This window comes from Cricetulus griseus, chromosome 3 (assembly GCF_003668045.3).
Source record: "Cricetulus griseus strain 17A/GY chromosome 3, alternate assembly CriGri-PICRH-1.0, whole genome shotgun sequence".
Lineage (NCBI taxonomy): Eukaryota > Metazoa > Chordata > Mammalia > Rodentia > Cricetidae > Cricetulus > Cricetulus griseus.
In genome coordinates, this window is record NC_048596.1 from 199,991,242 (window position 1) to 200,003,189 (window position 11,948).

General features: G+C 44.5%; 1 protein-coding gene across 13 annotated transcripts in view; it reads right to left on the minus strand.

The window, feature by feature from the left end:
• Nucleotides 1–905, minus strand: part of Fanca (FA complementation group A) — a 55,580-nt gene extending 54,675 nt beyond the window's left edge. For 9 of the 13 annotated variants that reach the window (XR_004769308.1, XR_004769306.1, XR_004769307.1 and 6 more), the window contains exons 1-2: nucleotides 780–905; nucleotides 393–502 (exon numbers count right to left, since the gene is read on the minus strand). Coding sequence is in view for 9 of the 13 variants with exons in the window: in XM_027410593.2 (XP_027266394.1) it covers nucleotides 393–502; nucleotides 780–858 (189 nt within the window). In the remaining 4 variants the exon portion in view is untranslated. The remainder of the gene's footprint in view (nucleotides 1–392; nucleotides 503–779) is intronic. The other 4 variants (XR_004769305.1, XM_027410594.2, XM_027410597.2 and 1 more) reach the window with 1 other exon arrangement.
• Between the last annotated feature and the right edge of the window lie 11,043 nt (nucleotides 906–11,948).

Genomic DNA, 11,948 nt, shown 5'->3' on the forward strand with positions numbered 1-11,948 from the left:
TGGCTCACAACCATCCATAACTGCAGTTCCAGGGGATTTGATGCCTTCTTTTGAATTCCATAGGCACTCATGTGGTTCATACATACCTGTAGGTAAAACACTCATACACACAAAACAAAAACAAAACAGTATGTACGGAACTACCTTTCCAGCCCTTCTCCTCAAGTTCCTTTTTTCAAGAAGGAATTTACTAAAGCCTTTCAGGAATTACAACATTTACCATCCAGCTGCTTTAATCTCCAAAAGCCTAAGATACACTCAGCTTTCTTCTGACTTGGTTTGCAGTTACCAGTTATTCGCCAGATATATAGGCTTACAAGGATATTATAAGGATTATGATCTGTCTGGGCTCCATTTATCCAACCTGCCCAGACATGCCAACCTCCTCTTACCTCTAGTAAAAGGTCGTTCATGTTTTGGTGGTATCTTAGGAGTTGCAGAGCAGAATCCTTTAATTTCCGTTCCCTTTCAGGATTGTATTTTTGCTTCTTGACTCTGCCCGCTAAAGAGATTTTTTGAAAAGAAAAATTAACTCAACGTACACAAGGTGACACCCTGCGCTGAGGTCCAGGGAGAGCTGCCCAAGATCAGGACAGTCATCTGCCACTGCCGCAAGCAAGCGACTGGGACCAGGAAAGCCTGGGGCCGGTTGCTGACTCCAATTCTGCAGGTGGCAGGGCTGAGCCACACTGGGACCTGAAGAGGAGACAGTGGAGACTGGACCCAGGAGAACGGACACTGACAAGTGGAGGTTGGAAGGTAGTGGTAGCGAGACCTACCCAGCAGCTCGGTCCAAGATTTTCTGGGGCCCAGGGGGCCACCGCGGAACGCAGCACCCCTGGCCGGGGAACCCGACATAGCGACTGGAACGCCGGCACTGGAGCCCGCGCTGCCTTCCAATTGGCGGCGGCCAGGAGCGAGCGCTCATTGGCTAGGAGCACGCTCGACCCCACCCCTCGAGGCTCTGCGGCCATCTTTGTTGTGGCACAGATCTCAGCCTGGCAGCTTTCGTGTAGAGGAGTAGGCAGAGGCTTGCAGCCCCTTTGGTGCAATACTCCGCGCATGACAAGTAGGGGCGGGGGAGTGGGGAGTGGCGCAGAATTTGGAGCTGCAGTGGGCAGTGCGAATTGACTGCAGCTGATCGCGTGGTTTCTGACGCGACTTAGGCAAAGATGACGGCCAGACCCAGTTCTGGGAAGATGCTAAAAATCTCTTACCTGCTTTGTTCAAAAACAGTACTATTCTGTGCTGATTTGACTCTAATTGCAGGAAAGCTAGCTTAAGGGGTCTTGATGCAGGGATGTGCCTTTCAAAGGTTGGAGAAGAATTGAGGTATTATCTCCCCTCTAAGCACCCGAAGTACTCAGGAAGGAAAACCATGGAATGCCATCGTTCCCCCCTTTCTCCCTTTGTAAAACCCACCTGACATGCTTAGGGGTTTCCTTGGGAAGGATGAGGGGTTCTGCATTGTGTGTGCACTTGGAGTGTGCGTGGAAGTACCGAGTACTTGAACCAGAGCTGGAGGCACCAAGATCCACTGAAAACGAGCCGCCCTTTCGCCCGGGACGCCTCACGGCTCCACAGTGGGTCCCCCTTTCGGGTAAAAGCATCCACCCACTTGCTAGGACTAATCACCAAGAGTTGAGGTGGGTAGAATCTCACCACTCACAACCACTTTTAGAAGCCTCGTTGCTTCGGATTCCTTGAGGACAACAGACCATAAGGTAGGGAAGGGGACAAAGCAAAGAAGAAACTGAGAATCTGAAGGGAAACCCTTCAATACCAGCTGCCACTCGTCCTAACTGGAGTAAGCACACACTGTGCACAAAGCCAGTGCATTTAAACACATACACTTTCAATTAAACCCTACTACTTATTACTTCTTCCTCTTCCAGCAAAATTATTAATGTGTGGCAGCATAAAAACAGAAAGAGTGGGCATTATCTGCACTGCAGTAACAAAACCCTGCTTGATTTTCGGCACCATCCCAGGCATACACTCAAACCCTTAGAGGCAAACAGCACATTGGAGACAAGCTTGAAATGGCCATAATCGCCTTGTTGTGACTAAATTCTTCCAGCCGGAAGTGAGTCAGCAGAGGGAAGCGCCATTATCAGAGCAGAGTGAAGGAGACAAAGACTGATCAAAGTTTTCCAAGAATTAGATTTATCAGCCTCTGTGTCCAGAAGGGGGTACTGTTGTGCTGGTAGCCAAAAAGCCACTCCACACGTCAAAGAGAATATTTCATTCGAAAGATATAAAACTGAAAAACACCAATGCAGGAAAGAAAAAAAAAAAGAGAGAGAGATTTCAACAAAATGTCATCACTATGGTCAGGCCTCCTTGCAGTTCAGGATCAAAAGGGTTGAATATGGGGGAGCTCCACATTGCCTCTAGCAACGGAAGTGCCTTATTTAGGTTCTTCCGCTCTCCCGGGCTTCAGATTTGGCTGTACTTCCATCACTGGCCACAAGGTGGACTCTCCTCCCACACAAATCTAACCTCTAAAGTCCATCCCTGAAGGCATCTTCACAGGAAGTGCTGTCTTTTATTTCAACACAAAAAGGACCATTTTCCTCCATTATGAAAGAGATAATCTGCTTGACCAGACTATGAGTACAAAAAAAGTAATAGCTTGCCCAAAATCCTATCAACAGACCATTACCACTAGTACTAACCATGTGTTCTCAAGCTTTCATTACAAAGATTTTTTGTTTTGTTTTGTTTGTTTGTTTGTTGTTTTTAGAGACAGGGTTTCTCTGTGTAGCTTTGGAGCCTATCCTGGAATTCGATCTGGAGACCAGGCTGGCCTCGAACTCACAGAGATCCTCTTAGCCTCTGCCTCCCGAGTGCTGGGATTAAAGGTGTGCGCCACCACCGCCCCGCAACGAGATTTTTCTTTTAATTGCTACTTTATAATCTTATTTCCAACAAGTACTCTGGCACAAATTAGAGATTCCAACTGCTGTGGAAACTGAGGCAAAAGGATAATTTCTGCCTAGGATTTTGGGGCAGCCTAGGTAACACAGCAGGACTCCCATCTCAAAAACAGAGCTGGAGAGCAACTGAGGTGGAAACTGACTGGGGAAGACACACAGTGTTGACCTCTGGACTCCACCCACACGAGCCCACAAATGTTCACATGCAAAAGCAGGAATACACACATGCACAAATAAATAACTTTCATGTTTTATCCATGGTCATAAATATCTTCTATGTTATGACTGAAGCACTCTCCTACATTCATTTCTTACAGTTCTACGGTGATTCCCACAGGCTTCTTAATAGTGCTGTTGCTGAGTCTGTTTTTTTCCTTTTATTTTCCCTTAGCTTTTTGTTTTGTTTCAAAGGGTTTATTTTTATTTGAATGGCTACGTGTTTGTGTGAAAGGTGTGCAGCATATGTGGGTACCTGCAGAGGCCAGAACTGGACGCTGAATCCTTTGGGACTGGAGTTATAGGTAGCTGTAAGCCACCTCTTGTAGGTGCTAGGAACTCTTCTGGAAGATTATTGAGTGCTTTTAACCACCCGAGTCATCTCTCCAGTCTGTATTTTGTTTAGGTTTTTTGAGGAGACAAAGTCTCAAGTAGCTCAGTCTGGCCTCAAACTCACTCTAAACTCCTCCTCCTCCTCCTCTTCCTCCTCCTCTTCCTCCTCCTCCTCCTGCACAAGAATCTTGGAAATAGTAATTGCAGATATAAACAAAGGCTCTCAAGAGCATCCCGAATTGCTAAGAGACTCCTAAATCTAATGCCAAGTGTCAGGAGATAGAATAAAAGATGACACAGAAGAGACAAGGACGAAAACCTGAAGACAGATTTAAGACCAGATGTAGCTCATACCTGTAATCTTAGCCATTTGGGAAAGCTAAGGCAGGAGGATTGCTATGAATTCCAGGTCAGCCTAGATGACAGTATAAGACCATCTAAAGGAACAAAGAGAGGAGTGGGGAAAAGGAGAATATATTGGAGCGAGGAAGTCTCAAAGAAATACTGCATGGAGATACCATGCAGAAACAAAGGGCAGAATTATCTCCTGGTGCCTCAGGAGGGAGCTCCAGCCCATATACACCTTGGCTTCTGGCCTCCAGAACTATAAGGATGGGTTTCTGGCTAGGTACAGTGGTATACACCTTTAGTCAGAAGCAAAGGCTGATGCTGGTGGACTAGATCTCTGTGAGTTTGAGGCCAGCCTATTCTACATAGCAAGTTCCAGGCTAGCCAGGGCTACATAATGAATACATACATACATAAATAAGGATCTCAACAAACAAAGAACAACAACAACAAAAAAGAATGAATTTCTGGTGCTTAAGCCCCTAGGTCATTTGTGGTCATTTGTTTTAGTAGCTACAGGAAATTCCTACGCCTACTACTGCTTCTGTATCACCATTCTAAGTATCAGCATAGTGAAAAATTACACAATAGTATCAGTCTGGAATTTACTTTGATGTAGTGGATACCCTGAAGGGTACCAGGAACCTCTGTATATGGGTTACAGGTGGAGGCCAGCTGCCCCAGCAGAGACAGAACTCTATTGTAAATCGCCAGAGAGTAAATAGCCTTGTGGGTCATGTAGTGTTTATTACAGCTACCCAACTTGCTATAGTAACTTAAAGCAGCCACAAATATGTCACAAATAAATGTAGCTGTGGGCCAGTAAAACTTGATTTACACTGGGCAGTGGTAGTGAATGCCTTTAATCCCAGCACTCAGAAGGTAGAGTAGATCTCTGTAAATTCAAGGCGGCTAGTCTGGTCTACAGGGTGAGTTCTAGCACAGCCAAGGCTACATAGAGAAACCTTGTCTCGAAAAACAAAACAAGAATAACAACAAAAAAATTGATTTACAAAAACAGTGAGTAGGCCACCCGTGTGCAAGAGTTTTCAAGCCTCTGGTCTCTTAAAAGACCCCAGAACCAAGAATGAGGGAAACACTGGGTATGATAACTTATCCTCATGATCCAGTAATTAGGAGACTGAGCAAAAAGGATTGTAGTGAGTTCCAGGTTAGTCGGAACTACAGTGTAAAACCCCATCTCAAGAAAAAAAAAAGAGGAAATCTAGATTGTATCCCAGCCTTGACATCTGTCATATAAAGAACATATTCTACTTGTTTCACAGGGATATGGTGAGACTACAATGAAATATTAGTGAAATTACTATGACTATTTGCAAATGTTAGCAAAATGGTGAGAGCTATATGCTTGCTTGGTTGGATTCCTCTTATATGCCATAAGCTGTTCTAGGCTAGAGACAAAGCAGTAAAAACAATAACAACAATAGCAAACTAGGAAAAAAATCCCTGCCTTTGTGGGCTGTGTGGTCTAGTGAGAGCAGAGAGCCATTAATAAGTAATATATAGCATATCAGATGATATATGGTGCCATGAGAATATAAAGAACTGCATATTAGCCAGGCAGTGGTGGTGGAGCATGCTTTTAATCCCAGCACTCAGGAGGCAGAGGCCAGCCTGGTCTACAGAGTGAGTTCTGGGATAGCCAGGGCTGTTACACAGAAAAACCCCGTCTCAGAAAAAAACAAAACAAAACAAAACAAACAAAAACAAAAACCCTGCATATTAGGGCCAGGGTGGGACTCAACAGAGTGTAGGCCTAGCAATGCAAGAGGCCTTAGATTCCAACCATAGTACTACAAACATACAAATGATATAAAATATGCAGGGGTGGGGTGGGAAGAGAATGGATAGAGGGAAGAGCAGGGGCCATCAGGGACATTTTTTTTTAAGATTTTATTTATTTATTATGTATACAACATTCTGGTTCCATGTATATCTGCACACCAGAAGAGGGCACCAGATCTCATAATGGATGGTTGTGAGCCACCATGTGGTTGCTGGGAATTGAACTCAGGAAGAGCAGTCGGCGCTCTTAACCTCTGAGCCATCTCTCCAGCCCCATCAGGGACATTTTAAGTATTGTGAAAACCTTGACTTTCATTCAAGGGAACCTTGAAAGGGACCACTGGACCTGAGCTGGGCTCTGTGCTAAAAACACACTAAGGTGTTTGGGACAGACATGGAGCAAGCCAGGTGCTTCTGATTATTAGAATTGGTTTGTATTTGAAAGTTGGTCTTCCAGGTAGGAAAAACTATAGTTTTGGCCCTGAGCTATGGGTCAGCTATAGTAATGCCAGGAAGGAGAAGAGAGCTGGTAGGTATGAATGACAAGAGCAGGAGTGGATGACCACCAACATCCTTTGGCCATGGGAGTTGCACACACTCCCAATCATTGCCATCTTTCACTCTCAGCTTTAAAGAGATGGGGGCGGGGGAGTGTGGAAGAGATGGCTCAGTGGTTAGGACCACTAGATGCTTGTCCAGCAGACCAGGTTCCATTCTCAGTACCCACATGACTAGTTAACAACAGTCCATAACTCCAGTTCCAGGGTATCCATTGTTCTCTTCTGGCCCCTACGGGCACACAGTGCACTTATGGTGGCATATACATAAAAAAAAAAAAAAAAGCCAGGCTTAGTAATGCATGCCTTTGATCACAGCATTTGAAGGCAGAGGCAGGCAGATCTCTGAATTCAAGGCCAGTCTGGTCGACAAAGTAAGTTTCAGGCTAGACAGGGATACATAGAGAGACCCTGTCTCAAAAAAAAAAATTAAAAAGAGAAATAAATATTAAAACAACAATAAGACTTTTTTTTTTTTGAGATAGGGTTTCTCTGTGTAGCCGTGGCTGGCCTTAAACTCAGAGATCTGCCTGCTTCTGCCTCTGGAGTGCCAGGATTAGAGGTGTGTGTCACCACTGTCCAGCTAATAAAACACAAGTTTTTAATCTGTTCTTCATTCTAACAAGTAAAACACACACTAAGCCATTTTACACCTATCCAAGATTCCCAAGGATTTTAATTTTTATTTATGTTTTATTATTAGTATGTGTGGTGAGAGAGAGACAGAGATACAAGGTATGAGAGTGCTCAGGTGTGTGCAGCCATGGTGTATATATAGGTTAGAGGACTACTTCCTGGAGTCAATTCTCTCCTTTCCCTGTAAGTTAGGGGGATCGTCAGGATCATCAGGTTTGGGCAGCAAACCCTTTACTTGCTGAGCTATCTTCCTGTTTTTGTTTGTTGTTTTTTTTGTTTTGTTTTGTTTTGTTTCTGTTTTTGGTGTGTGTGTGTGTGTGTGTGTGTGTGTGTGTGTGTGTGTGTGTGTGGTTTCACTCAGTGTGTAGTCCTGGCTGACCTGGAACTCTATGTATACCAGGCTGGCCTTGAATTCTCCTTGAAGTCTCAAGAGATTCATCTGCCTCTACCTTCAAGTGCTGGGATTAAAGGTGAGCACCACCTCTCCTGTCCCCGCCCCATTTTGCTTTTGAGACAAGGTCTCACCCTGTAGCTCATGTCTGCATAAGGACTTCCTATCCCCTCGATGTGCCCACTGAGTGCTCATGACAACTGTGAGCTAACACATCTGGCAGATTCAAAAGTCTGGTCCTATTCTATGTCAAGAGAGCTAAGGAAAACAGATACCTTCAAAATTTACAGATGTGTGCATAGTGGAGACAGCCTCTTGGTAGCACAGTTTGCTGATACTTGTTTTAAGTTCCTATATTGGAGTCAGGAGTAGGTCAAATGTACAATACTGACTGAGACCAAGTTTAAGTCCTAGACATGCAAGAAAATTATAAATTTATATACTTTTTCATCCAGGGAAACTATTCTTTTTTTAGACTTCTTTGTTTTTATTTTATGTGTGTAAGTGTTTTGCCTGTATGTATGTGTGTGCACTATGTGCATACCTGGTACCCCTGGAGGACAGACGAGGGCACCAAATGCCCTGGAAATGGAGTTATGGATGGTTGTGAGCTACCATGTGGGTGCTGGAAAACAAACCCTAGTCCTCTGAAACAACAAGTGATCTTGATTGCTGAGTCATCTCTCCAGCCCACAGGGAGTCCTTTTCTTGAGATTAACACTGAATGTATAGAAATGGACAAATATGAGGCTGGAGAGATGGCTCAGAGGTTAGGAGCACTGGCTGCTCTTCCAGAGGTCCTGAGTTCAATTCCCAGCAACCACATGGTGGCTCACAACCATCCATTATGAGATCTAGTGCCCTTTTCTGGTGTGCAGATATACATGGAAGCAGAATGTTGTATACATAATAAATAAATAAATATATTTATAAATAAATTTATAAATAAATAAATAATGTGAAAAGTAGTTGAGTGGGGCAGAGATTAAGCAAACAGTGCAGACTATTGATTAGGATAGCACACAACCTCCATGCCCCTCTGTGAGAACTGGAAAGCAGATTCTGGAATACACGCTAAGAGACCTGCAGTTCTGTAGAATGTAGAAGCACTTTGCACAGAGGTACACATTGTTTTCCCATGACCATGGTAAAAAGCAAAACACAGAGCAGGGTATGTGATATGCCTCTCCGTACAAATAGGAGATGTGTAAATGACTTCGGGAAGGAATGTGTCTCAGTTAGAATATCTATTGCTGTGAAGAGCCACCGGGACTACAGCAACTCTTATAAAGGAAAACATTTAATTGAACCTGGCTTACAGTTTAGAGGCCTAGTCCATTATCGTCATGACAGGAAACATGATGGCAATGCAAGCAGAGATGGTCCTGGAGAGGTAGCTGAGAGTTCTACATCTGAATGTGCAGGCAGCAGGAAGTGTCAGTGACACACTTGCTAGGCTTGAGCTTCTGAGACCTCAAAGCCCATCCCCTAGTGACACACTTACTCCAACAAGGCCACACCTCTCAATAGCGCCACCCCCCTTTGGGCCTATAGGGACCATTTTTATTGAAACCATAAAGCCTATTTGTCTTATTTGGGGTTACTTTTGCTATGATATAACACCATGACCAAAAACAAGTTGGGGGAGAAAGGGTTTATTTGACTTATACTTCCATATCATAATCCATCACTGAAGGAAGTCAGAGCAGGAACTCAAACAGGGAAGGATCCTGGAGGCAGGAGCTGATGCAGAAGCAATGGAGAAGTACTGTTTACTGGCTTGCTCTCCATGGTTTGCTCAGCCTGCTTTCTTATAGATCCCAGGACCACCAGCCCAGGGGTGACACCACCCACAATGGGCTGAACCATTGATCACTAATTAGGAAAATGCCCTACAGGCTTGTCTGCTTCCAGCCTGGGCTTCTGGAGGCATTTTCTCTGTCGAGGCTCTTTTCTCTTAGATGACTAATACCTGTGTCAAGTTGATATAAAACTAGCCAGGACATTGCAATAATGTCTCTGAGAGGAATATGAATGTCTGGGGCCAGCATTGGGTATGAGAGTTTCCAGGATATATCATTTTTGAATCTTTGAACATCACACTGTGTCAAACTCAATTTAAATGGTATGTATCACAACCATTTCTTCAGTCTCACAGTGTTCAGGCCTCTGGCAAAGTAGTGGATGCTCATATCATCATCCAAGACTGGATGTCAGTTGTGAGGAATAGTTGCAGCAACAACTAGTGACCCACTAGGACAGCATTCCACTCATTTTTGGTCACTGGATTTTCTGAAACAGTTTCAAAATTGGCAAACAGCTTCAACTCTTTTCAGTGGGCATCAAACACGCAAATGCTTTTACCTCCTTCTCACATCTCCGGCCTCACTGACTTTTTCTGTGTGTTTTAACTATTTTTATTTCATGCGTATTGGTGGTTTTGCCTGCATCTGGAGTTACAGACAGTTGTAGCTGCCATGTGGGTGCTCTTCCTCTGGAAGAGCATCCAGTGCTCTTAACCTCTGTGCCATCATCCCAGCCCTGATCTTCTGTGTTTTGAAATATCATGCATCTCAAAGGGTCCTGACTGCTACTCTCTCTGAAGTGTGGATTTTAAGTTCCCTTTCTTCATTTAGACTTCACTCTAGAATCTCCTTGTGTCTTGCGGCAATGTGTGGTCCTAGTCTCTGAATCTTTCTCACTGCCCAGGTTCAGCCTCTGTATCTCCAATCACTAGCCCAGAAACCTTGTGACACCGATTCTCAGAGTCCCTTCCTGTGAACTGTCCTGCATCTGAGCTTGGCTGAGCACAGCCTGGCTCTATCTGTTACCCCAAGAGATTCATAGCTTTTATCACTATTCCAAAAATAAACCTGAACACAAAACCACACTCTCACATTTCAGCTTTTCCTCTTGGACCCTTGATCGCTGGCTCTACCTGGCTGCATAGAATGTGACAAAGGGCACATTCAGGGGCCTTTGAATTCAGGTAACACAAAGCCTGGTTGCTCGCTGCAAACAGTATACTTGGAGTCTCTGGGGAGAAGCCGACCTGAATCTGAAATAGACTTGGATTTGGATGGCAAGGGCCCCAGCACTCTACTTTTGGCAGGTGCCTGGTTCTGCCTGTGTCTAGGTGAATGGATGAGACCTTTGCTCTGAAATTGGCTGTGTGCCTGATTCTCTCTGGCCATGGTGCCAGGAACTTCACCTGTTCTGCCAAGTCATTAGAGGCTCTAGTCTTGCACCCCTGAAATTCATACCATGAAATGGCCTTCAAACTGCAGTCACAGAATACCTGAGAATCCAGCCCTCCCCCTTAGCCATTTGATCTACAGAAACCTAAAATTGGACTTTTCTAGCATCTGTGTCTTTAAAGATGCTCAGATTAACTTCTGGAGATTTTCCATCTGTGGCTGCATAATTATCCACCAATAGTCATTCCCATGTGTTGCTACTACAGTTCCCTCAGAAAATTCCCATTAGTACTTTCAAAGCACAAGCACAGAATATGGCCAAAAGCATATAACCCTAACCCTGTTCCTACCAAGTACCCAAAGCTCTTACCTAGCCTTCCTCCTCTTCTTCATTTTTTGTTTGTTTTGGTTTTTCAATATAGGGTTTCTCTGTGTAGTCCTTGCTGTCCTGGAACACACTCCTGTCAACCAGGCTGGTGTTGAATTCATGGACATTATGGAGATCTACCTGCTTCTGCCTCCCAAGTGCTGGGATCAAAGGTGTGCACCATTAGCACCCAACTCAGGTGCCATTTTAAAGATTTGGGGTTTTTATGTGCATTTTTTTTTGCCTGTACGTATAACAGTTGTGAGCTGCCTTGTGGGTGCTGGGAATTAAACCTGGTCCTTTGGAAGAGCAGCTGGTGCTCTTAACTATTGAGCTATCACTCCAGCCCTCAATGCCACTTTTTAAAACACTTTTTAAAAATTCATTCTTTGTGTCTTTCACATCATATCTTCACATCATGTCTCCAGATCTCACCCATTTCTCCCCAACCCCAGATAAAAAACAAAATAATTTTTTTTTTCTGAGACAGGGTTTCTCTGTGTAGCTTTGGAGCCTATCCTGGCACTTGCTCTGTAGACCAGGCTGGCCTGGAACTCACAGAGATCCATCCACCTCTCTCTGCCTCCTGAGTGCTGGGATTAAAGGTGTGTGCCACCAATGCCTGGCCAAAATAAAATTTAAGAAAGGGAGAATCTCGCCATGGAAGCTGCAGTGTGACACAGTGAGTCACTCAGTAAACCCCTTTATCCATACATTTTTGCATGCAGGTCTTCATCCCTAAGAATCAATGGTTTGGTTCAAGGCCCCTGGTCTCTGCTACACTATCAACACTGGGACATCACTGGGACTCTTCGTAGACATTCCATTGCTGCCCTGTATCTTGGAGATCCTGCATCCCTGAGTCTGCAGGACCAAACTCCACATTCCCCATGCTCCAGGAGATCACAGATGGGATGGATGTTGGGGTAGGCCAACACATAACTGTGGTTCTGTCATCACACACTTGGCATTGTGTGAGTCAGAGGCTTTCCTTAAACTACTCACATACACACACTCCTGCTACTAACATAAATGAGACCCTTTGTGGGAGGTTGCTAGTGCTCCCTTCTGAGGTAGCCCTTGAAGTTTCTGGTGATTAGGGAAGAGGAGATAGAGTTCTAGATTGTCTGCACAATGTATTCTGAACAAAGCAAACTT